Here is a 26,606-nt window from a genome sequence, read left to right as displayed (position 1 = left end):
GAGATTCATTTCATTGTTGGTGGACTCCAGAGAGCTTTATGGCTTCTCAATGGGCCGCGGTTTCCTTGAGTTCCACCAAGGTTGGAAAAACATAAGAAATGTGAAAAGAAAACGAGTTTAATTCATTTATTTACAGGAAAAAAAGGACGTGAAATTAGCAGAGGATTCAGGTGCAGACTGAAATAACATGAACATAAATTACATTAATGCTCTAATAAAACCAGATAATATTCACTCCATTTCAAATGAAGCTTTGTGGGAGCCTAAACTAAAAAAACAACACAACAAAATAAAGTTCTGAAGTTATTCCACATGTAGTTTTTGGTTAAATGAGCAGGTCTGAATTCACACCGCAACACAGAATCTTAGAAATCCGACAAAAACCCAACAATTCACAAAACTCCAATAAATTACCAGAACGGAGTACGAATGTAGATTGATCTCACATTGTTAGAAACCACATAATTATTATCCTTAACATTGATATTAAACTTTACAGCCATTTCATTGGAGTATAAAAGTGAGTCAAGTCACAAATGACATAGAAACATATAATTTTAGATTTTTTTTAAATAGTCAAACATACAGTTGCAATCAAGGTTAATCTCTATCTGAAGGGAGTCTGTTGTTAAATTAAACAAAATAGTACTGATATATTCTTAACAGGGATTTTAAACACACAAAACTTCATAAACACAGAAGGCTGCTCCGTGGCAGGTTCATCTCAAATATTAAGACATGCTTCATATCACAATTAAAATAAGCTGATATTTTCTGACAAACTTGAATTTTGAATTTAAAATTAATAATTGAACTGAGCGGATATTGCAAAAAGATATTGGTTCAGACTGACACGAACAATCAATATAATATTAAATGGTGATATTGAACTCCTCAGATAATCTGATGCAACTTAAACTGGAATTAAAGATCTCAAAAAACATCTTTTGTTTGGATAAATCTGCAGATATTTGAATCTAGCCTGGTGTGACAATAACAACATGCTGCTGTTACATATATAAATAAGTATCAGTAACAAAAAAAAAGAAGACAGAAAAATTTCATCATGTAAATCTTTAATTTATATATATTAAATGAACTCTGGTATTTGTTTTTTTAAGATTGAGCAAAGTTGCACACTGCTGATTCCCGTATCTCCCACATGTCCTGAATGCAGCACGTGCCCAAATCAACAGTGATGCGTGACGCCGACCACCGGGGGGCTCCACTGCGGCTCCTCCGGACCACTGACAGGCCGGCTGAGCGGCTGAGTGGGCGGAGCCTCCTGGCTCAGGGGCAGTAGTCGTACTCGCCCTCGTCCATCTGGTAGATGTTGTCCACGGCGGAGCTCCGGCTGTGCAGCTGCAGCGACGACGAGGTGGAGCTGAAGCCCACCGAGCCCGCGCCCCGCGGCTGAGGTCTGCACCACAGAAGAAGAACTCAGAGGAGGCCACCAGAACAAAGTCCTGTCCTGTTTTGGGTCTCCATTTCCACAAGTCTGATATGAGGCCTGAGACCTTCTCTCTGAATTTTGATAATTTAGTCGTTTCTTTCTTTTATCCCACTGTCTGACTTTATTTAAAGGTTATTTTTTTGATTTATGTGGTTTTAGTAAAACATGACATTTTGAGGGGTTATTTATTGAAGTTATTATTATCATGAATATTATTCTTATTTGTTCTCATGTTGGTGGTTGTCTTCTGGCATTTCGTGAAGGGAAACCTGAATCATGAAGGCGGGTCTCCGAGGCGGTTTTGTAACCTCTGACATTTTCAGTAGCGAGCGTGAGCGAAACCTTTGAGGTTTCTGCTGCCGTTAAGAAACCGAGAGGTAATAGAAACCAGGTTGTTTCCTGGAAGTCAGCGCTCGCCTGACTCGAAGTCACCGCAAAGGGTTCACATCATATTTCTGACCCAGTGCCGTTCTTCAGACCGATTAACGTCAAGCTCGTCTTTGAGTTTCATTCTGAAACGTGAGAAATAAACTGTCGATGTGTCGACTGAAAACATTGAGTCATGGAGATTTTTCAGAATGCATCACTCGATGGGAGGAAATGACTGAAGTTTCAGTCTGCAGAGTAATGATATTTTGACTCATTTTGCAAATTTAGTGGCAGAAAGTCTCCATGTGATCAAAAATTAAGTCACAAAGTACAAAACAATCATCATTTGCTTCATTTTAATATCTTCAATATAAAACCTTTAAATCCTCAGTCCAGTTTTAATCTATGGGCTACATGCACAGCTCCATTACTTCCTCAAGTAATGAAACACAGGAAATAAAGGTGCTGTCTGAACGTCAGGAAGTAATGGAGCTGTGCATATAGCCCATTGAAATACTCAGCTTTTCCCATTTACTGTTAAAGGTGCATTAAGGAGTTTTACAACCTTAAAAATACTTATTTTCCACCATAAATATGTTACACATTTTTAATGATGTGTACAATGTGCCCTGACATATTCATTACAAGTACCTCTAACAGTGCTAAATTGTCACTTGAAAGTTGCAGTGCCGGTCCGGCTCCAGAGTTTTTTTGGGGAAAATTTGAAAGGAATGACGTAATGCTCGCTCCGGCTGGTTAGGTTTAATTTTGTCCGCCATTACTCCGCCAGATGCTTAGTAAGCAACAACTGAGCAGGAGCTTCCAGAAAGTAAGAAAAGACTGGCTTCTAGCACTGCCACAGCTCCAGCACAGACTCCACCAGGTAAAAGAAACTTGAAGGTTACTTGAGCGCTACTAAACGAGCGAAGACGGAGTTCCCCTCTTCCGTGCACGGGAGCCACAGGGATGAGTTTTTTACTAAGCTGCGTTACGCCCCAGGCCTGCAGGGGGCGCTGTTTCGCATAAAACGTGCAAACTCCTTAAGGCACCTTTAAAGTTTGTTTTCATGAATGGAATATTTTCAGATTTTTTTAAAGATTGATTTGTCCAAGTTTAATAGTTTATATTCAAATGGAAAAAAATCACAAGATTTTTTTGGGAGACATTTTTTTTTAACTGAAAAAAATTCAATCTCTTTTTAGAATGTATTTATTTATTTATTTATTTATTTATTTATTTATTTAGTTAATTAGTTGTTGTAAATCACTGATTTTTTTATGTTTTAAAGTGAAACTGTCCGCATATTTGTCCTGAAAAAAATATGGTTTTGTTTAAATTCTTATTTAATTCTTTTGAATCTCATAAATCTGCAACTGGCCCTTCAAATCACAGCTGCTTCGATTTGCTGAAATAATGTGACAGAGATGAAACAAAAAGCCACTCACAGTTTGAGTCGTCGCCATCGTCTCCCTGCAGAAACACAAACAGAATAAAAATCCTGAAAATTCATTCTCTATGTGAATCTGAAACTTCACACAGTCTTTATCGTCCTACAAATAATAAATAAGAATTAATTTTGTCCTTAATGTTAGAAGTTTAAGCCACTCTGGATGTATCTCATCAACTCCTCTTGGCGCAGGGCGGTTTCAGATTGCCTTATTGACCTCCACCAAGAAAAAAAAAAACAAAAAAAAAAACAGGAAATTCCAGAAGCTTCAAGCCCTGCATGCGTTCTGTAAAGGAGAACCTGCTGATCCTGTGGATTTCAAATCTGGAACATCTCATGGGCTGTGAACACCAGCTGTGACTCTGGTTGAACTCACCGATGATGAAGAGTCCTCCTGCAGTGACGAGGAACACCAACCCGAAGAGGACACTCACCAGGATCACCGTCAGCTTCTCATCGCCCTGCTGACACCACAAACACACCAGACAGACACAGACTGTCAAAACAGAGCAAAACAGACTGTTGATGTTAAAAAGAAAGAATACAAGCTGGTTTGGGAAATCCTGATGTCGAATTCCACTTTATTAATGCTGATTTTATTGAAAACCCTTGACCCGTCCAGCACAAGGTCATCGTCAACTACACCAAAGCTTTCAAATGCTTGGGCTCACAGCTTTTCCAGAGATATAAAGACGAAAACGTGGAGTTGTAACATGTCACATGGAGCTAAATAAACCCAACATAAAGATTCCAGGAGGAAAGTTGGAACATGTACAAAATCTTGCAAAATACATAATAAAATTTATTTAATTATCACAGAATAACAAATCCAGGTTAGTAGAGTCATGTAAAATTATTTACTGAATTCCAGAAAAGAAAACAAAAATTGATGCTACAAAAACCACAAAATATGGAACTCTTGAAACTAGATTTTATAAAAATTCAGATCTGTAAAACATTAAAAAACAAAAACAAAAAGATCCAAGCACCAAACTAAATCTGAAGTCTGAAAAATAACAGAATACAAAAGTAACACGTAACAGGTACAAACTGAGACTCTTTCATTGAAAATAGTCTTTGGTATATTTTAGTTTGATTTGCAGAGCAGGATGATGAAACAGGATGTCTCACCTCAGCGCTGCCCACGTCGGCCAAGGACACAGTCAGAGGTGTGTCTGTGGAGGTCATGTGACCTGCAGGACGAGGAAATGAAAATGTTTTTAGCTGTGTTATTGGCGTGAGGTCAGCATGGAGGAAAAGAAGGAAGGGAAGCTGCTGAATTTAGATCTCTGCTGAAGTTGCTTGTGAACATAAACTGACAAGTAGGCCGTCAACATGTCTGTTCAGGTTACCCATTTAAACAATTAACTATAAAATTAGAACTTGCTGTAAGCAGATAAAACTAACATTTTTTTCAGTAACTTCAGTACAACTTTAACTAATGAATGACCCAGCTGAGGTGTTCACAGTTCTTCTACACAACTGGAATTTTGTTGCAAACTGAGGGTTAAACATGTTCTTAATATTTCAGATTTAATCACCAATTAAGATATTGATGTGTGTCAGTGTGAGAGGACAGTCGGAGCAGATCGGGTCCAGTTAAGAGTTCTCTCTCAGAATGTTCTGATTATTGAAGAAATCCCAATTTCTTTGCTGTTCCTACATCGTACCTGTCGTCCCAGTGGCTGCTGTAGCCCCTGATGATGAAGATGATGATGATGATGATGGTGGTGGTGATGATGGTGATATATTTATTTGTGGAACTGAAACAAAGTATTATCAAAATGTTACAGTCACACAAACTCTACAGGTGAAATATTCCAGTGTCTCATTGGACAAACGTCTTCACCATGAAATAAAGAATGGAAGCTTAGATAACTGGCAGACGACATGTCGAGCTAGCTGAGTGTCTGTTAGCTTGTTGACCGTGAAATCCTTGTAAGTTAGAGAGTAATGTCAGGCAGAGCAGTTTCTTATTCCAGAACAAAACTGAGCATTTTCTTAGCCAAACAGCTAACAGGCTTGGTTTGTGTGAGCTAGTGTGGTTTAGTATCCGTTAGCTTGTTAGCTATTCTATATTAATTATCATCGACTTTTATGTAGTCTTCATCCTTGCAGTGACGATTCTTATTTCTGACCAAATTAAAGTTTTTTTTTTTTTGCAACCAAGCTAACGATCACTGTGCTAGCTTAGCATCAGCTAGCTTGTTGACTGTCTTATACAAATAATTAAGCCAAATTTCTTGTTGGCAGTCTTCATACTGTCCATTAGCAGATGTTTGAGCATGTGTTCTTACAAAATGCTACATTGTATTTCAGTTATCTAGGATTATAATCTTCCTGAAAATGAGATTCAGCCATGTGTCACATCTTCACAAGATGAGCTTCTCAGTATAACAAAACTCAAATATTGAAGAACTGAAGACATGTTTAAAAAAAGGCACAGAAACTGTGACCATTTTTAAAAATAATTTAGATAAAAAGAAATCCAAATATAAACTCATTTTTGATAAACAGTCTCTGTTTGAATGGTAAATGTATACTGATAGAACCAATGTCACTGTAGTGGTGTGGTGGTGGTCCTGGCGTGTTTTACTCTGGGTGAGTAATTAAACCACTAAACAGACTGCCCTCACAGCTTTGGACTCGGTGACTTGTTGAATTTTAATGTGATTTCTTACCAACAGACAGATCAAAGTGATGTTTTTCATCATTGAACCAGCCCCATATATCAACTCGGCATCCATATCGTCCAGCGTCGGCCTCGGTGATGTTCAGTATCGTCAGAGAAACGTCTCCTTTTTCCAGTTTTCCCAGCAGCTGATACCTGCTGGAGATCCGGGTCTCTTCATTCACTCTGACTCCATCGATGGAGATGAGTTTGTTGTTGCAGCCTTGGGATGGGATCACTCCTCGATTCCAGCAGACTGGCCGAGCACCGTTAGATTCAATATCATATTCACAGGGCAGAGTGATGGTCTGACCTGTTTCACCTACAACAGCCATACAGCTGCATCCAGAGGCTGAAAACAGAGAGAAACAAGATGAGGAAGTCAGATCTTCATAAAGCAGAAAATAAATTCAAATAAAAGTCAAATAGTGAGTTTAATCAGCCCTGATATCCACCTACAATACCTCTCACAACTATGAGAGAGTCAGCATCAAACCAAAAGAAAGGAGAGTTAAAACAAAAGACAAACTGCAACATATCCAAAACAAAAGTTAAATGTTTATTTAAAAGGCTCTGACATCCAGTGAGATCTCAAGTCAAGACAAACTGTGAGTCAGAAAGGAAGTGATGAGTCAGGACAGCTCTGAAATAAAGAAGGACCATGAGTCAAATGAAAGAGAGTTGACCGTCTGGCCAGGAGGGATCCGAAAGAAAGTCCAACATCAGAATAGAGCAGTGGAGGGTTCAGGTCTCCAGCTGAAGACACGAAAAGACAAATCATGAAAGAAAACACCAGATGGAGATTAAAACTGCCAAAACATTTTTTTTTTTACTTCAGTTCAACCACTGAGTGAAAATAGAGTGAGACCAAGTCAGTTCTCAAGTCTAAAGATATTCACAACAAAGTTGCAATCAAAAAACAGTCAAAAGGAATCAGATATGAGTCTCATGAAGTAACGGCACAGGATAAAATCCAATAAGACAAGTCAGTTTGAGTCAGAGCAGCAGTTCTTTTTGCTTTGAAAACAACATGGAAAGCAGTCAATGAAAGAGTTAAAACATGTCCAAGTGTCTGGAAAAGGTTCAAGATGAAGTCATCGTCCATCTTCTCCACTGGCTCCATCCTGCTGACGGCAGCAGAGAGTTGGAGCCAAAACCAAGACAAGCCTTCAGTCAAGACTCACGGTTCAGAGCAATAAAAGAAATAAAAAAGGTCATTAATGAGGCCTGAGAGTCTGTCAAGAAACAAGACTACACCGATGTGAGATCAAGTTAAAGCTTCAATGGAAATGATCAGTAAAAAGGAGACGACTCGAAAGTGGAAATGAGCCCAGAGGACGGTCAGAGACATAATCGAATCTAGTAAAGAGGCTAAAGAGAGACTCATGTCTCAACATATAAACCCACAAGACTGAGACAAGTCCCAAGTCCTCTTGACCATGAAACAGAGTGAAGTCTTAAAGTGTTAAATCTTGATGAATCAAACTTCAAATCAAAGCAACTTCAAACCGGGTCAAACTGTGAGCGAAAGCAGCTGTGAAGGAAAATGAAAAGTCACCATTATAAAGAAAACGGGTCAAATCTGAGTCCAGAAAAACAAAGAGTGAAGTCTGAAGGTAAAAGTGTCCTGAGATCGAGTCAAATCTGAAGATCAAAGCCAAACATTTACTTGAGGTTTTAAAATCCAGGTTTCATCAGCAAACATTTAAAAAACAGCTTCTGGTTGTGTTTCATTAAAGAACTGGAAGATAAGATGAAACAGCAGAAAGCTGCATTAGCGGCAGCTGTTCCTCTTTCTGCATTAAAAAAAAACCCTCAAATGAAAACAGAAAACTTGAAGAGGAGTGAAAGGAGGATAAAACAAGTTTGTACCTGTAACGAGAAGAAGCAGCAGAGAAACCTTCATGATGGAGAGTCAACCACAGAATGACTCTGAGCAACCTCCGAAAGAGGACGAGCCACCACAGCTGTGAGAAATGAGACGAGAGCGGCGATTAAAAGAGAAGAGACCCCTGAAGATTTAAAAAAAACCTGCAGCATGAATACACATTACAGACAGAGTGAGAAATAAAGAAGAAGAGAAACTCACCAGATTCTAGTTTGTTTCATTAATGTTGAGGATGTCACTGCAACATTAAATCAAAGTTTTAATCTTAGAAAGTAAGAAGATGGTGTATGTGAACAGTTCCTTCCAGATCTCAAGTTATTGTTCAGCATGGCGTTAAAAATAAAGAGGAAGAACACGAGTGTTTCTGGTGTTGTTGACAAATTTTTACTTTCAGTGGTTTTCTTCAGGCGTGAATGACAGTTTTTATTTGAAGGGAAGTCACAGCTCGTCATTGTGTCGGGCAGATGACTTTTAATGTGCCGTCAACTGACTTCCTGTTTGCAGCATCGGCTCACAGCTGTTTCCTGAACCTCGGACGCAGAGTTTCACTTCCCCGATTGGTCTGCGACCAGGCGCCAATGAAGCCAATATGCAAGCGCAGAAAAAGCTGTAATTGCAGGGAAATTCCAGCAGGGGGTGAGAATATTGTTTTCAAAAAGAACCTGAGTCCTACAGGGCTCAAGACTGTCAGCCCACAGTGCATTGTGGGCCGCGGCAGACATTTATGCAGCTTGCAATGTTTACATCAGTCGCTTGTGCCATGCCACGAGAAACGCTACATTAGAAATTACAAGAAAAAGTCAATGGACCGTACTCAGAAAAGTTGGATCCTGCTTCTAAGTCTCAGAGCCTGGAAACAGTTGATGCTATCAGCAGAATGGATCCATATGAACACCTCCATCTGATCATGGCTTTAAATGACTTACCTCCACTCTCCAAAGCAGAGTTCATCCTGGATCTTACTGTTAGTTATTATACTGGTGACGAATTAAGGAATGCAGAATCTTTAAAGGCTTGTTTTCAATATCATCAAGAGGGGTCTGGCTGCAGACAGCACCTCTCAGGCCCCTGAGGCGTCACTCCAGCCCGGAAATGACGTATTTTACTGTACATTTGGACCAGAAATAGTGACATTATTTCACAGCCGATGGAAAACACGGTAAGTGACTAGTCTGTGAGAAACTTTGAACAATCAGGTGAATGTAGTATTTTTAATAGCTGGAAAACTTTGTCCTGCTATTTAATAATAATAATAATAATAATAATAATAATAATAATAATAATAATAATAACAATAATAATAATAATAGGTGTTCTGCCCTCACTATGCGTAAGCCACTTTGCAAAGCTAGGCAGACAGTTAACATCAGAAGGTTGGGAAAAAAGGACCAGGAGAAGACTGAATTTCGTTTGAAGGCAAAGTCTTGTGTTTTTGATTCTCTTTTCATTTCCTTCTTTTAATTTCTTTTTTGTAGAACTGCAATGACATGAAATATACACAGAATATACTTACACAGCGTACTGAATAACATTTTCTACTGTAAATAGTTGACCCTTTTAACAATGCTTTTTAAACATATGAATTGATACAAACATGAATTTAGCTACTGAACATTCACAAAATTATAATGAGATGGGATGAGAAGTGCTAAAAATAAACTATATTATTTGCTTAGAAGAGCAACTTTCAGTGTCTTTACGAATCACATGAAATGACATGGATAAGAAGTGACAATACTTTCAACATGACAATACAGAAGCCACACTCGAAGTGCACATGTACATTATGTAAGAGAACAGAACTAACTCTGTATTAGCTCACAGCAATAAGCTCGCTTTACAATCAGAGTACTGCACATCATGCTGAAGGCTAACAGAATAAGCTACATAGCTAGAGCTAACTAGCAAAGAATTCGGCATTTCTACCACAGAAAGAAACATACATCTGCAACAGGCACCATCAACACGCAGCAACAAAACAATGAATTGCTACTTACAGACGTATAATCGCTCAGACTTGTCATAGAAAGGGAAAACTGCACATAGCTCTGATGCACACGGCTGCACTGAAGGGGAGCACTGCTGGAGACAACAATATTAAAAGAAACCAGTAGGGGGCACAGTTGCAGCAAAAACAAAAGGCAGAACAATAGGTTTTATTTATAACGCACTTTACATTTAAAACCAAATCTAAAAATGCTGCAATGGGCACAGGGTTTAAAACAAGGTGTTAGGGCGTTCGGACTAATGGTGCATTCACACCGGACGCGTCGCAAGCGGCGCTTTTCTATGCAAAGTCTATGGTGGACGAGCGTCGTGGAGCGGCGGGCGGCGGGGCAGCGCATCAGGAGCATCAGGAGCGTCAGTAGCGTCGCTTTTCGAGCGTTTCGAGCGTCGACGCCCACGACACGCGTCCCCGGCGTCAGGACCATCGCTTTTTGAGAGTTGGGAAAACTGAACTTTCGACGCGCTGCCACTGGGCGTCAACCAATCAGAGACGATCCCTCCGGTGCTACGTCACTACGAGTGATCCGAGCACCGATGCGGGCCAGCCAGTGTTGCCAACTTGACGGCTTTCTTGCTAAATCTGGCGACTTTCCAAAGCCTCTTGGCAACTTTTTTTTTGTCAAAAGCGACTAACGACAAATCTAGCGACCTTCTCCGGTGCTCTGGAGACGTGACAGGACGTCTCCTTGCTGTCGTCAATGAGCAGCGGGTGCTGCGTGAGCCCCTCCCCCGTCCCAAAGCGCTCACAAGCGGTCAGTCTCAGCAGCGCTCCCCGCTGCAGTCAGAGCAGAGAGGAGCAGAGCAGCCAATAGCGACTTTTCCGACGACGACGCGGTCTAGCTTTATTTAACAAATAAAGCCAAGCCGCTCTCCTGATGCGATCCGCCATAGCTGGAAACAGAAATCAGCCTCCCGTGCGCCAATAAACTGACGCGCGTCAAGAGCGCCGCAAGCGTTGTGAGCTTTGTGACCACCTGGTGTCAAGCGTCGTGCTTGAAGCGTCACAAGCGTCACCTTCGAGGCGTCCCAAGCGCCAACGACACCCGCGACACGTCCGGTATGAACGCACCATAAGAGCTCACTAGAAAGAGCTGTTTTAGCATTAAATCAGCCTAAATTTCAGAGTAACGTGTTTCAATTATGTTCAGTCTTCAGTTGGTCTCTCATTTGAACATTGCCTTACAATTTTTTTTTTCTTTTCTAACATAGATGCATCATTCTATCGTATTGATTGGCACACAAATAGCAGCTAACAGCTGCACGTCATGCTGTAAACTGTATCACTGTCCCCTGTGCCCTGGATTTAAACCAGCAGAATTGAACAGGATCCAAAGTCACCTTAAAGTACACATTAACAATGCCATTTCATTTGAAGGTAAGTATGTATGAACGGTGAAGCCTATTGGTGTGTATGTAGCACCACACCGACATGCTGCACTATTGGTTTAAAGACAACATTTTTCTTTGTTTTTTTTTTTTTCTTTAGATAAAAACATATGCAAGTGTAGTCTTAAGTGTAGGACCGCAGCACATTTTCATTGCCCTTGTGTGCCACAAAACAGTGCTCAAAAAAAGTGATATGGAAGGACACTCGATGGCTTGCCGAGGGAAAGTTGTGCAAACGCCTTCTCTCTGCACCTGGGACTACCTCAGATCCCAATGTACCACCATCTACCCCTGCCCCACTGGACTTATCAACTGAACAGGCCTCTTTTTCAATCCAACAGAGTCCAACGACTTCACCACCCCCCACGTTTCCAAAGACTGAAGTCTCCGTCACCAGAGGTCAGCCCTCCACATCAACACACCAATCCCCTATCATCGGTTGACACTGCTTCTCAGGTGGATAATAGTCTGCTGCTTCAGAAAAAAAAAAAAAACAAAGTGTCCCCACTGTAATCTTCTACTTCATAAAAAAAATAAAAATAAAAAAAATCTCCAAACACATACAAAGAAAACATTTAAAAAATGTAAAGATGGTACAATCGAGGATCATTTAAAAAGTATTTCTGTGGACTCAAAAATGGCATTTCCGCTGTTCAGAAGTCGAGGCATGGCTTTTCTGTCCCAGTGCATGTTCAAAATAAAACTTGGGGCCATCTACACAAAGAACAGTGTAAGCTAGTGGAGTGCAGACAATGTCACTTTTTGGCTGTTAGAAGTGGTCTGTCATTCAGTGAGCACATCCGCTCACTACAATACTGTACTGAGACTGTTAAAGAAGAAAGACTTCAAGAAAATGTTTTGGAGGAAATGGTGCATCTTCAGTTTTCTGGGGAGGCAAAAAAGGCAACATGTCTCAAAAGGCAAAAAACTGCACGTGCTACATGTACCTCTCTGTGTCCCAGTAGCCTTCTTCCTCTCCCCAACAGCAGCAGGACACTGTCTATCCACCACTGAATGAAAGCTTGAGAGTTTGTCCAATTCATTTATCGACATAAGAAGCTCCCAGCTATCCTATCTGATGACCTTTTGAAGACAAAGGCCGTGATAGACTTTCTGCCTGAGTTGCATCCAGCAGACAAGATTTGCACTGCCTGTCCAGGCTCTGTACATCTAGAGAAGTCTTCAAGAATAACTGGAAAAGCTAAGACAGTCACCATGAATGGCGTGATCAGAAGTAAGTTATTATTTATTACGTCTTATGAATATCTGCAGTTTCAATAGATGTCACTGTGTTAATTTACTTTTCTTCATTTTTTACCAGATGTTTCGACCTATTTCCGAAGATGCCTGCAGTGCCATATGGAATGGAAGGATGGTCTCCACAACTTTGACGATCATCTGTTGCTGAGTCTGGAACTGTTTGCATCTAGGACAACCGGCAGGTAGGCACAGTGTACTTTTAGTGTTAATGAAAAAAGTTTTTCTTCTGTTATTACTTGTTAATAAATGGATTTTTTTTCTTGAACCACTTCCTTCAGAACAATGTCTCCATGTCGAAGGTGGTCAGTTCACTGGAAAGCCTTAGGAAAGAAAAACTTCCTGCCCCAGACACCATCTGTCACGCATACTACCACTTTGAGGCATTGTCAAGCCACGATTATTCGTTTTCGTGCATTTGCTGGGGCTACCATCCACCAGTCGTTGTGATGGACCTTCACAAAAAAGGATTCTTTGATTTACCCAGGAAGATACAATGTCTAGTGGTTTGTGTAAGGATGCATGTGAAAATATGTCATACACAGAGTCAACCGTTTTTTCTCTTGCCCATCATTGAGTGACATCAAGGAGGCTTCTGAGGACTTCACTGAGGAAGGGAACATTGAAGAGTTCTGGGATTCTGTTCAAATGGAGATGATTGCTCGTGGATTTTTCCCAAGTACTTGAATTTTTCAAACTTAAACAAATTTTCCATAATCACTTTTATTATATTGTTTTAGTCATTCAAATTACCACTTAATGAATGTTATTTTTATTTTTTCCAGATAATGCAAAAAACACATTTGCTGTTTTGAGTTCTGGGCCCCATGGATTGGAAAAAACACACAGAAATCTGATTCTGTTTTCAACACAGAGTGCCAGAAAATGTTGTCTCCAAAGTCCTCCGCTGAAGCTGAAGTCATTGTGGTGGCTGAGGACCGACTTGTTGGCGAGCTGATGAAGCAGAAGGTACATTTGTATGCCTGATTGGCGAGTCTCGGTTTTTGCTGGAAAACTGTGGACACAGTGGCTGTGTTTACCCAGGGAGACTGGCTGCATCTTCTCCTGACAACATCACAGCAGCACAGCCGAAAAAACACAAAATGTGACTGAGATGCCCGAAACCCCTGAAAAACAAAAACCCGCTCACTGGTTCCTCAGAACACTATGTTTTATATGACAGATTCCACGAGGCTAACACCAAGGATCCACAGGAAGTTCTGAGGAGGATCAACCTGGTTGCTGAACTTCAGGGTTCATTAAACAGCCGGGTGGCTGAGCAGCTTTTTGCTCCATCAACACACATGTTTTTGATGAGAAACATTGTTCATCACAGAAACAAAAACAAAACTTTTGGAACAACAGGTACAGAGAGGACACCAGTCCCATCGTTTGGATGAAGTTACACTGAACAACATTGGGCAAGCAGTGCTTGGTGTGTGTGTGTGTGTATATATATATATATATATATATATATATATATATATATATATATATATATATATATATATATATATATATATATTCAGGCTTTTTTTCAAGGCCAAAGACAACCTCATATGGAAGAGCCTGAGCAGCAACAACCCCCACCAGTTGGTGCCCCACTGCAGCCACAAAAGCATCACACTGACCCAAACAGAGATGAGAAGTAGATTTTCAAAATTGATACAATACTGAACTATGTATTTGGTCACTCTTGTTTTATTTTTAAAACATTGACCCATGTGGATTACAGTGTGAATCTATCACAAACTGTGACAATGTCTGGTCATGCCGCGCATCATGGACACTAGGAGCTCATCCCGCCAAAAGCAGCTGGTCTGTGTTATGTCTGAAGCAAATATTAGTGGTCAGCCAAACATAGAGTCACAGGAAAATGCAGTTAATGGATGTTGTTTTTTTTTTTTTTTTTTGTATTTGTTAATTATGTTATGTTCTTTTTCAATTTCTTTTTCTTTTACTAACCAATCAACATCATCAGCTTGACTATGTCGTGGACACTGAGAGGCCAGCAACAGAGTTGATTTTCCAAACACAGAAGGCATGCCTCACACGTGTCGACTTTTGGACCCTTGGATTGAATACTGAAATGGAATCAACTGTAAGCCAACATGGTTTTTCATAAAGGAGATTGTATCAGCCGTAAAGTCAGTCAAGTCCGACTTTTTTTTCTTTGCAGATTGGAAACGCATGTTTGGAGCTCATCCAAAAAATTGCTCTTTCAAAGGTAATAATAAAAAAAAAACAGTAACATGTATTTTTTTAAAGATGCTTGTTTTTTGTACATATATATGTATATACAATGGGGGAAATAAGTATTGAACGCATTAACTGTTTTGTCATTACATTTATTTCCAAAGATGCAATTCATGTGACATTTCTTCCAGACACTGGTATTAACTCAAATAATCCACACATGAAAAGAAATCACAACATTCAAATCCATAAATAGTGATTATGTGGAATTAAGTGCAATAACACAGGAAAAAAGTATTGAACACACTATCTGAGACTCATTTAATACTTTGTGGAGAAGCCTTTGTTTGCAATGACTGCTTCCAGACGCTTGTTGTATGTATGAACTAATCGCCCACACTGCTCAGGTGTGATTTTTGCCCATTCCTCCGCACAGATTGTCTTCAAATCCTGAATATTCTTTGGTGCCCTCTGGTGAACCCTTATCTTTAGTTCTTTCCACAAATGTTCGATTGGATTTAATCAGGTGATTGACTGGGCCATTCTAACACATTGATTTTCTTTTTTTTAAACCATTCGAGAGTCAACTTTGCCGTGTGCTTCGGATCGTTGTCCTGTTGAACGGTCCAGCCCCGTCTCATCTTCATCATCCTGGTGGATGGCAGGAGGTTCATCTCAAGAATTTGCCGATAGATGTTTCCATTCATTGCTCCTTCAATTATATGAAGTCTGCCAGTACCACGAGATGAGAAACAACCCCATGCCATGATGTTTCCACCACCAAACTTCACTGTTGGTATAGTGTTATTTGGGTGATGTGCAGTGCCATTTCTCCTCCAAACATGGTGTGTAGTATGACAGCCAAAAAGTTCAATTTTGGTCTCATCTGACCAGACAACATTCTCCCAGTATTCCACAGGCTTATCCAGATGCTGTTTAGCAAACTTTAGACGAGCTTCAACATGCCTTTTTTTGAGGAACGGAGTCTTGCGGGCTGAGCGTCCATAGAGGCCATGGCGGTGGAGTGCATTGCCTATCGTTTTCTCTGTAACACTTGTACCTGCTGCCTCCATGTCTTGCTGGAGTGCTTTCCGGGTGGTCCTTGGCTCTTTGAGAACTCTTCTGACCATCTTTCTGACTCCCTGGTCAGAAATCTTGCGAGGAGCTCCTGTGCGCGGCCTGTTGATGATATGGTGATGCTTCTTCCACTTGCGGATAATGGCCCCAACGGTGCTTACTGGAATACTCAGATTCTTTGAGGTAAGTCTGTAACCAGTTCCATTCTGATGCTGAGCAACAATCAGGCTGCGAAGGTCTTGAGAGAGCTCCTTGCTTTTACCCATCATGAGATGTGTCTTGTTTGACTACTTGGTGAAAAAACAACCTGTTTATAGGGCCATCAATTAGCACTAACCCAGCTGATGTTGGTTTGCACTTATAGGAAGTACAAAGACTAATTACTTTCAGGTGTGAGATGGTATGGTGCCTTTCCTTGACAAACTATACAGCTTTCCCATGGTGTGTTCAATACTTTTTTCCTGTGTTATTGCACTTAATTCCACATAATCACTATTTATGGATTTGAATGTTGTGATTTCTTTTCATGTGTGGATTATTTGAGTTAATACCAGTGTCTGGAAGAGATGTCACATGAATTGCATGAACACTCACATACGTTTATTCGCAGTGACGACATGTACTGTGGCTGACCTCTATGCAGTGGCAACATGGCGACAGCCCACAGCGTGTGACCCACTCTTAAGTATGCCTGTAAGTCTTGATTTAAGGTCCAACACTAAAAGATGTCATCAGATTATACAAGTACTTTTTGTTTGTTTTTGCAAGTGTTTCATGAAATTTATCGTGTTGCGTTTTGACAGTTTTCTTTTTAACTTTTCCTTGAAATAGGATGATGTTTCCATGAGAGACCACATTGTTATTCCTATTTGGAAACCTGGACACTTCCTCTTGTCTGTAAGTGACGATAGCCTACAAAAGTGCACAAGGCTGTTCTCCTAAAGAAGAGCTACCACTGCCTTGCTGCATTTCTCCCACTTGAACTAATTTTTTGGTTACCAACATGCTTAAAGTTTGCATCGTGTCTGCCACAGATTGCTCTTTGAAAAGGACTGTTTATGATTTGTAAAATGCTTCAAGCATTGTCGTTTGTGTTGTTTTTTAGTTTCTGCTGAATTTTGACTTGATAATGTACTGTAGATGTGTTTTGTGGTGCCTTGTCTTTTCACATCAACATGAACAATATAGGTTTTGAAGCCATCACAGAGAGAGTCTTTCTGGATTCCAAGTTTTTAAGTGCAATACTTGGATTTGGTGATCAGGAGATGAGAGGAGTACTGAGGTCACGAACAAAATTCAGTTTCAGTTATTGCTGGTATTCGTGTTACCTTGATGTTCTGAAAAGGCTTGGTTTGGATTTTTTTTTTTTTTTTTGTCAGATTATGTTCTGGTCTGTGGTGCAGTCTTTTTATTATGATTAAATTCAATCAATCAGAATTGCATCACAATTATTTGGGACAGAATTCACAAAACAGCACTGTAAAAATGCTACAACTGCATGTGTGTGTTTGCATGAAGATTTTGTTCTTCCAGGATGATCCAGGAACTCATCATAAAAGACTTTGCTGGTTCATGATGTTCACTGGATGAGACTAGAGGGTGGAGCTCAGGTAATCAGGCTCTTTTCAATTCTCTGACTGAGTTTCTGTGGGAAGATAGGATTGAGACTGATTTTTTTTTGACGACTTCTTGTGTAGTATTTTGTTATTGATGTGTCAGTCTTATGTTTTTTGGAAAGAAGTCTGAAGTAGTCTCAATACATTTTTGAACATTTGTGCATTTTCATTTGAACTTTATTTGATGCTATTTATCCTGCAGTTCTAAATAATTAATCTAAGCTGAAATGGTGGAACTTTAGTGAGAGAAACAGAATACGTCCTGTGGGGGAATGTAACCAGGGTACAAGGCAGGGAGATCACTCGGTCGTAGCAGCAAAACATTATGCAGCAGACGAGTCTGTCTGTCTGAAAAACGGCAACAACTAAAATCCTTCAAAGGATCTGAGCAGAGTCTGTTAAATAGTTAAAGAAAAATAAATAATTGTTTCCGCCCGGTCTCGAACCGGGGACCTTTCGCGTGTTAGGCGAACGTGATAACCACTACACTACGGAAACAGCCATACGTCACTATGTAGCGAATGAGAGTGACGTCACTTTCAAAGGCTATCCGTTAACTGGGAGGACTGTAGCACAGTGGTCAGTCGAAGGTCGTCCGTTATTTTTACAGGCAGCAGCGTTTCCGTAGTGTAGTGGTTATCACGTTCGCCTCACACGCGAAAGGTCCCCGGTTCGAAACCGGGCGGAAACACTCCTGTTATTTTTGTTACATAAATGTTGTCATTTATGTAACAGTTGTCCCTTAAATTCGTATACCGTAGAATAGTGATCGGTAAATTTCAAAAAGTGTCTCTTATTGAGTGTCTTTTTTACAGAGGCTTCATTTTCAATGTACAAACAACAAAGTCGACATTTTCTGCCCCTCCAGCTGTTCATGTGGAGACATTTCTTTCATGGAGCAGATACAGAGTGGAGCTATACTTTAAAGACAGTGAAAGGAGTTTCAGAGTTCCATGGTTCCATGTTCTCTGTGTTCAGCTGTGGTTGTTTCACAAACACACAGCACCCTCTAGTGGCCTGACATGTAAACTGCAGCTTTGCTGCTTCTCTCCTAATTCACTTTAATCTGCCGTAGATTAAATCCACATGTGGCTAGGTTAGTAGAATGGTCCTTTCACATTCAGAAGCTTGTTGATTCGATTCTCCACATGCTGAAGTGTCCTCGACCAAATAGCTGACCCCCTACCTGCTCCCAGTGGATGTACAGAGTGCCTTGCATATGGTTGGGTGAGCGTGAACTGCAGTGTGAAAAACTTTAGGCAGTGAAAAAGTGACTAAACAACTGTTGCCCAGTTAAAAGTCTGCAGACTTGAACATATTGATCAGAATCAAAAACAGGTTTATTGCGAAATGCAGTTTTTACAACACTGGGACTCTGTTGTGGTGGTTGGTGCAACAATAAAATAGAAAACATAAAAAGGCACACACATTTCAAAAAAACAATAAAAAAGCAAACAACAACAACAGAACAATCATTGGTTTAAATAAAGAAAATTAATACAAAATTTAAATGTGCTCATTTGAACTGAAAACCAGGTTCAGCAGGACTGTAGCCACCATCAGCTCCATGGAACCATCTCCAGTGAGAGAAATGTGTCGCTGCTCTGTGATGGGTCCTGAGAAACAACAACAAAGTACAGTTTATTGTGACTGTGTGAAGAAGGAGCTGACTGGCGGCAGAGTGAGCGCCGAGTGTCACCTGACCACTCTTCACCTGCTGGGCTCTGCTGCCTTCAGGAAGTGGACGTGCTCCTGTGGCGCTTCCTGTAGATGACGGTGGTCTGGCAGCTGAACTGTGAGCAGCACACCTCCACCCCTCGCTGCTCCACCGCCTCAGAGCCACACGGCAGCATCACCGCCACCGCCGTCTCCGTGGCAACGGCTCCCTCACAGTCTGGCACTACACAAACACAAAGCATGTTGAAGAACATCTCAGAGAACTGACTTGGCTCCACAGGGCAGGTGTGTTGAACCTGCAGTTCCTCAAACAGCCACCAGGTGCTGCTGGTGCATCAGACTGTGACTACAGAGGCTGATGAGGGACATGTGGGATCCAGAAACAGACCAGAGACACCAGCTCACCTTTAATACCTGGAAACTAATGCTGACTTTTAGAGGAACTTTAAATTTATTAATAATCAATTTCAGCTGCTAATATTCGACTGATAGTCTCTAGACAGACATTCTTAGTTACATGAAATAAGAGTGAACCAGTTTCATCCATATAACTTTCTCTTTATATTTCCTTCACAAAAAAAAAAAAGAAAAAAAAAGATTGTTTTACTGGAGAACACAAGATTAAAGAAGATGCTGCAACTAAGCAATTACCTGTAAACATTAGCTTTGATGGACAAGACAAAGGTTAATTGATCGCCCTCAAATGAAGTAAATTGCTAAGAAGCAACTTAAGAACTCAGGAGTGCTACTTCAAGCACAAACAAAAGTGAGGGTTTTCCTCCCTGTCACCTTCAGCCACGGGGAAGTCTCCCTCTCTTCCAACATGATAAAGACCAACTTGTGGACCAGCAGCTGGGGACTTGAGACTGTCCCCATGTCTGCCCAGATCCTCTCACCCTGTACAACAGCAAAGTAGGACAGACACCAATTCCTTATCAGGGAGAATGGTTCAAGCTCCAATGCGATGAATGGAGGTGAGCTCAGCTATATCCCAGTCGGTACCTCTCAACCTCCAGCACCAGCTCTGGCGCCTTCCTCTCAATGAGGCGACGTTCCGAGTCCCAGGAGCCAGTTTCAGTTGCAGCGGCCCACAGTGCCATGTGGCTCCCGCCCTCTCAAAACATATGAACAAAGCAGCGCATCCCTCTGTTGAGTTTGTGGGTACTGGGCCAAAGAAGTGCTCCTGCATGACTTATCAGGCTGTGCCCCACCGAGACATATGGACTACCTGGTCAGCAGGTGTTTGCTGCTGGATACCGACCCACGGCTTGGCTCCAGGAGTGAGTTCCTGTGTCTGGGAAGAGTACCAGATTCTGGGATGATTGATCAGACTTGAACATGTTTTTCTTGGTATTCATGGCAGACCTTGGGTGGCCCGACGAGGACCATGAACCTGGCAGAGCTCTCATTACTCGGCCACACAAGCCCTTCCCCTGTGACCACTTCAAGAATCTTGAACATCTCAAGGCCCGTGAAGACCTGCTGGGACCTGGTTGAACTCACTCGAGACTGCAAAGACCAGGAACACCAACCCCAAGACGATGCTCATCAGGACCACCATGAGCCTCCTGCTCTCCTGCTGACACCACAAACACATCAGACAGACGCAGGCTGTGAAAACAGAGTACAATAGACTGTTGAAAGAAAGAACACCAACTCGTGGGAGAAATCCTGAAGTCCATTCCCACAGGTACTCTTCTGATTTTATTTTGAAATAATTAAATAAATAAATGAAGATTCAAGACAAAATGTCAGAATGCTCTGTTATCAATTCAGTGTAATGTGAGGAAATAGTTTCTTTGTTTTGTAATTTGCAAGCCAAAAGTCTGATGTAAAGGACATTGATGAAACAGGACGTCTCACCTGAACGCTGCTCATGTTCTCCAAGGACACAGTCAGAGGTGTGTCTGTGGAGGTCATGTGACCTGCGGGACGAGGAAATGAAAAGGCTTTTAGCTCTGCTGTTAGCGGCGTGAGATCAGCATGGACGACAAGAAGGAAGGGAAGATGTTGAATTTAGATTTCTGCTGAAGTTGCTTGTGAACATAAAGTGTCCGACTTAGAGCGGCACTGCCATCGGTGAGGACTCTTCTGATCAATCCATCAGTTCAACAACCAGGTTGTCAACAAGCCAGTTCACATTACCCATTCAATAAAATTGACTATAAAGTAAGAATTTGTTGTAAACACATAAGACTAACATTTTTTCAGTAACTTCAGTACAACATTAACTAATGAATGACCCAGCTGAGGTGTTCACCGCTCTCCTACAAAACTGGAATTTTGTTGGAAACTGAGGGTTACACATGTTTGTAAAAATTAAATTTTAATCAACAATTAAGATATTGATGTGTTTCAGTGTGAGAGGACAGTCGGAGCAGATCAGGTCCAGTGAGAGTTCTTTGTCAGAATGTTGTGATTATTGAAGAAATCCTGATTTCTTTGCCTGTTTCTACATCGTACCCGTCGTCTCAGTGGCTGCTGCAGTCCCTGATGATGATGATGTTGATGATGGTGGTGGTGAAATGGTTGTTCGTGGAACTGAAACACAGCATTACCAAAATGTTAAAGTCACACAAACTCTGCAGGTCAAACACTTCAGTGTCTCACTTCACAGACGTTTTCCTGATGACTTGAACTAAAGCCTAACAAAAATCTGAAACCCAAGTTGACTGACGGATAGCATTTCTCTGCTAACATAGTGTCTGTCTGGCAACTGACTAACTGTCTAATCCTCAGATAATTATAGGAGGAGCATTTTCTTCACTGTTGAACAAGTTTGGGTTGTGAGAATTAGCATAGCTTAGTGTCAGTTAGCTCGTTAGCTGTTTGATCCTGAAGAATCACAGCAGACTTTTGATTTAGTGTTCATCCTCACAGTATTCTTTCTTATTCCAGAGCAAAGTGAAGAATTTTGTTCACAATCAAGCTAACACAGAGGTTGTTGACTGGCTCACTCTAATAGTTAGGCCGAAATACTTTCCAGCAGTTGTCATACAGTCAGTCACCAGATTGTTAGCATGTTTTCTTACAAAATACTAAACTGTATTGTCTTGTGGTGTTATAATCTGCCCAAAGACGATAATCAGCCATGTGCCACACCTTGATAAGATGAGCTTCTCAGTAATTAAAAGCACAAAGTAATACTGAAGAACGGAAGAAAAATAGGGCCAGAACCTCTGACCATTTATAGATTTTTTAAAAACAATTTTACTCTCTTAACATCAAAGCAAATTGAGATAGAAACTAAGTTCTTCCAAATAGTTTCTGTTTAAATGTCAAATACTTCCCTAATTATAAATCGCATTTCACTTCAACATTGACCAAACAGACTGCGCTCACAGCTTTGGACTCACTGACTTGTTGACTTTTAATGTGATTTCTTACCAACAGACAGGTCAGAGTGATGTTTTTCATCGTTGAACCAGCCCCATATATCGACTCTGCATCCGTATCGTCCAGCGTCGGCCTCGGTGATGTTCAGTATCGTCAGAGAAACGTCTCCTTGCTCCAGTTTTCCCAGCAGCTGATACCTGCTGGAGATCTGGGTCTCTTCATTCACTCTGACTCCATCAGTGGAGACGAGTTTATTGTCGCAGCCTCGGGATGGGATCGCTCCTCGATTCCAGCAGACTGGCCGAGCACCTTTAGATTCAATATCATATTCACAGGGCAGAGTGATGGTCTGACCTGTTTCACCTACAATAGCCATACAGCTGCATCCAGAGGCTGAAAACAGAAAGAAAGAAGCCAAAGAATTCAGATTTTCACAAATCATTAAAAAGGCTCAAATAAAAGTCAGATAGAGAGGTGGATCAGCCCTCATATCTACCTACACCAGGGCTCCATTCTGGTCCTCCAGGGAACGAGTTGAGCATATTTTAGGTCTCTCCCTGCCTCATGCTGTTATTGCCAAGCTTGTTTAAAAAGTCCAGTAATCAGCCCTCATTGCAATCAGGTGTGTTACACACGGGAGAGACCAAACACATGCAGAACGGCGGCCCTCAGGCCCTCAATACAACCACAGAGTCATGAAACACGGGATGTGGTGGTAAAGTGTCCTTTGTGCCAATAGATTGTATTCAAATGCAGTTTGCCTTGTTATTGTTGTGCTTGTTTTTTTTTTTAATTTAGAGAGATTGAGGCAGCAGGCAGCTTTGTCACAGAGGAGGTCATTCAGGAGGAGATGACAGTCACCAAAAACAAGCAATCAAGTGGCGTCACAGGCATTCACTCCAATCAGGGACATTTATTTGAAGATCTTCCAGGTGATGAGAAACATCCCATGAGGCCCTGTGAATACTGCAAACAGGGTGTTCCAGATGAGCTCTTCCATTTGATGACCCATGGCACAAATACTTCTTCCATGCAAAGCGGGACATAACATTTCAAACCTAAACGTTGAGGAGAGGTAAGAACTCTAGTTGGTCTCCACCTCGCTATGGGAATGATGAAGATGAAAAGAATCTCCACGTACTGGCAACATCCTGCCTCGGGACAGATTCTTCCCGCTCCGGTCAGAGGGAGACTGCAGCGTATTGAGATCGAGACAAAACCAAGACGTTGAGGGGTCGAGACGAAGTCAAGACTGGCCCGCCGAACTCTCCAATCCGGCCTGTGAAATGGTTTCCAAGGCATGCAGGCATCCCCCGGGCTCACGACGGCACACACCCCCTGAACGGACACACTCAAACAACCCCCCCCCCCCCCCCCCCCCCCCCCCCCCCCCCCCTCCGTCGGCCCCTGTGCCCAAAAAAAGTGGCCCTCGATGCCAAATCTAATTGCCGACCAATTATATAAATTTAACTTCAATTCCATTTTCAATTGAGCTTTATTCATATAGCACCAATTACAATATAGTCATTTCTAGACACTTTTACAGAGAAACCCAGCGAAAACCTCGTGATAGTGACGCCCTGTCTGTCAACATTAACACTTGCTTCTCACAAAAGCTGAGTGCGTCTCGTGCTCCATCGTTCCGCGCATGGCAGCAGCCAAAGTTAAAGTTTTGGATGACCATATGGGCAGATTCACTAGCATATAATGAGTTTCACTTGCAAAATGCGACCTGAAACCGCCTGTTTTGATTGTTGCAGTTGACAGGCAGCTCTGTCCTTGCTTGGTTGATGCTGGTCTCGCAGTAAATTCCGAAGTCCTCTGTGCCCAAGAAAATAAAAAATGTGGACCCAAAAAAAGTGGCCTTGAGACCGAGACCGGTCTCGAGTACTACAATGCTAGTGACAACGGCAACAGTCACCTGTGCTTTGTGCCGCACCGAAACTGCTTCAAGTCATCAAAATGAGACTGCATGAAAACATCCACAAACCGACGTCTTCTCAAGTTCAAGTTCCATTCCAAGTAGACAGTGCCCAAGTTATCAAGTCATTCGACGACTGCAGAAATAAATGGTTGAGCTGGAAGTTCTATGATCATTTACAGAAAGCAAAATCTAATTTTTTTTTTAGGTAATCTTATTCACAGTCATACATACTGCGGCGGCAGAGGAGGAGGCAATGATTGACGAGGACTGCTGCTCTTTAGCTCAACCAAAGCTTTTCTTGTTACAATAAGTAAACATTTTGGGAGCTTGCCACAAACACATATTAATCTTGGCAGACAGGCCAAGTCACTCTCGCACCGACCTTTCTCACTCGTGGTCCGACATATCGTAAATGAAACAACATAAAAAGACCGGAAAAACGGCATCAACACATAGAAAAACAATCATGTTAGGGATATACTTTAATTGGCACTACTACTATGGAATAATTGTATGAACTGTATATTAGGCCTTTCCTGAGAGAAGTACACCAAGGTTATAAGATGCTCTGCTAAGGTGTAAACATACCCACACGTTCCGGAGAAACCAACACACACTCACTAGTGTTCCAAAACATACCGGATAAGGATGTCAGCTCTTGGTTGGCAGCTGACATCAATACCAAATTGTCCAATTGCGAACAAAGTCCAGCCTATCTGTCGGGGCAGGCCCAGCCCAGAAGAACATGGAATAAAAACTCTGATTCATCAACAATCAGGATCCTTTCGGGGCGAAATACTTTGTATCTTTCCCTGTAAGGTCCAGCGCTGAACATTACATTTGGCTATACTTAAATAAATGGTAATAATCTGAAGTCAGTTGTTTTGGCATTCTTTATACCAAGCATAGAATAAAAGAACCGGGTGGAGTCAGCGGGACGGAAGTCCTGGCTCCAACAATCACTTAACACATCTAGAACAAAACGAAGTTCATTTTAACACAATTAAACACAAATACGGCATGAAACGGCTCGAACAATCCCCTCCCATGATGCCTTGTGGCACCAAACAGTATGGCGGCCCCCAGCGGCGCCTGCCGCCGCTACAATACATTGCGCTCATGTGCATGTGTAGATTGCATCATGGCATTTCCCTCTCATCTTGCAGGCTGGGATTTCCTCTTATGCTGTTCCCTTCCCTCAAGTCAAGCCGAGTAGGTTCCAGCGGAAACGGCCCTTAATTGTCTCATGCAGAGCCTGTCCTCGGCAGCCAGGTAGTATAAGAAGCCTCAAAGTCTCTGCAGGCCATTTTAAGCAGACTTTTTCACTCCATCATCTTTGCTGAGCATCTGCTGCCAGTTCTGTTCCGAGCAGTTTCTTGGCCTCATTTACCGTCACGTTTGAATTCCGTCATTCATGTCTTTTTGCATTTCACCCGCTGAAAACCGGTCCTAACATCTTTCTTTTTAGTCTTCGGGGATTGTAGACTCCTGCTTGAGTTACATTTAAAAGTTTCCTCTTGATTGTAAGACGTGAAGGTGGAACTTATTCCTCCATTGTCTGTCTTCTGCTGTCAGTCGCTCGGTTCTCTATAGTTTGTTAATTGAGCAACCATTGATTTTTATTTGCCCTTGAAGTCATTTCAACTGCTCATTTGTCAAACTGGAAATGATCCAATATTTTCTGCAAATGCATATTTTTGTATTATTCTTGAGGAATTTGAATATATATGAGGAATCTGGGGATATATCTTTGCACAATTGGTATATCTGCATGTGCACGATTGATCCGACACTTCATGAATGTTAACCTAAATCAGAAACTGCAAATACTGAAATACATTGTGCTTTTGAATTAAATTCAGTTTCCCTCTTTATGGCAAAGTATTTATCTCCATGTTTGGAGAGAGTTGAGAGCATTTCTCTGTTATCTGTTGATCAGCCTTTGAACTGAACAGCCTAAACAAGTTTATTCACAACGACATCCGAGACTTGCTCCAGCACATGGTATTCATTTTAGAGAGTTTAAGGGAAATGTTCTACTGTGTTGATCAGGTAACCTTTGTTATAACGTTTATTTCTCCCTGCTTTAAAAAATTGTCAGAAGCTGCCACTGGACAGCAGAAAACTACATTATCGACGAGCAGCTGTTTCTTCTCCTTTGATTAAAAAAAACAAACCTAAAAACAACCTTTAAATAAATGCAGAAAACTTGAAGAAAAGTGAATGAAACAATTCATCTGTGTTTTTACCTGAGATGAGAAGAAGCCACAGAGAAACCTTCATGATGGAGAGTCAACCACAG

General features: G+C 41.4%; 1 protein-coding gene and 2 non-coding genes across 5 annotated transcripts; 1 reads left to right on the top strand and 2 right to left on the bottom strand.

Moving 5' to 3' along the window:
* Positions 1 to 111: 111 nt before the first annotated feature.
* Positions 112 to 26,606, bottom strand: havcr1 (hepatitis A virus cellular receptor 1). 3 transcript variants are annotated; one of them, XM_030101472.1, is made up of 8 exons: positions 8,030 to 8,155; positions 7,813 to 7,907; positions 5,951 to 6,292; positions 4,940 to 5,032; positions 4,401 to 4,462; positions 3,646 to 3,733; positions 3,268 to 3,292; positions 112 to 1,420 (listed from the first exon to the last, which is right to left on the bottom strand). In XM_030101472.1, the coding sequence occupies exons 2-8, from the start codon at positions 7,844 to 7,846 to the stop codon at positions 1,291 to 1,293; spliced, it is 774 nt and encodes a 257-aa protein (XP_029957332.1). In that variant the 5' UTR covers positions 7,847 to 7,907; positions 8,030 to 8,155; the 3' UTR covers positions 112 to 1,290. The 3 variants fall into 3 exon arrangements, with proteins under 3 accessions (XP_029957332.1, XP_029957335.1, XP_029957333.1); XM_030101475.1 differs by having other exon boundaries at positions 3,646 to 3,730; XM_030101473.1 differs by lacking the exons at positions 7,813 to 7,907; positions 8,030 to 8,155 and adding an exon at positions 26,554 to 26,606.
* Positions 17,793 to 17,865, bottom strand: trnav-aac (transfer RNA valine (anticodon AAC)). The gene has a single exon. It is a non-coding gene; the product is annotated as a tRNA-Val (tRNA).
* Positions 17,986 to 18,058, top strand: trnav-cac (transfer RNA valine (anticodon CAC)). Its single transcript has one exon. It is a non-coding gene; the product is annotated as a tRNA-Val (tRNA).

The sequence above is a fragment of the Salarias fasciatus genome, chromosome 10 (assembly GCF_902148845.1).
Source record: "Salarias fasciatus chromosome 10, fSalaFa1.1, whole genome shotgun sequence".
NCBI lineage: Eukaryota > Metazoa > Chordata > Actinopteri > Blenniiformes > Blenniidae > Salarias > Salarias fasciatus.
The sequence above is the reverse complement of the archived record's forward strand: the minus strand, read 5'-3'. Positions and strand labels throughout refer to the sequence as shown.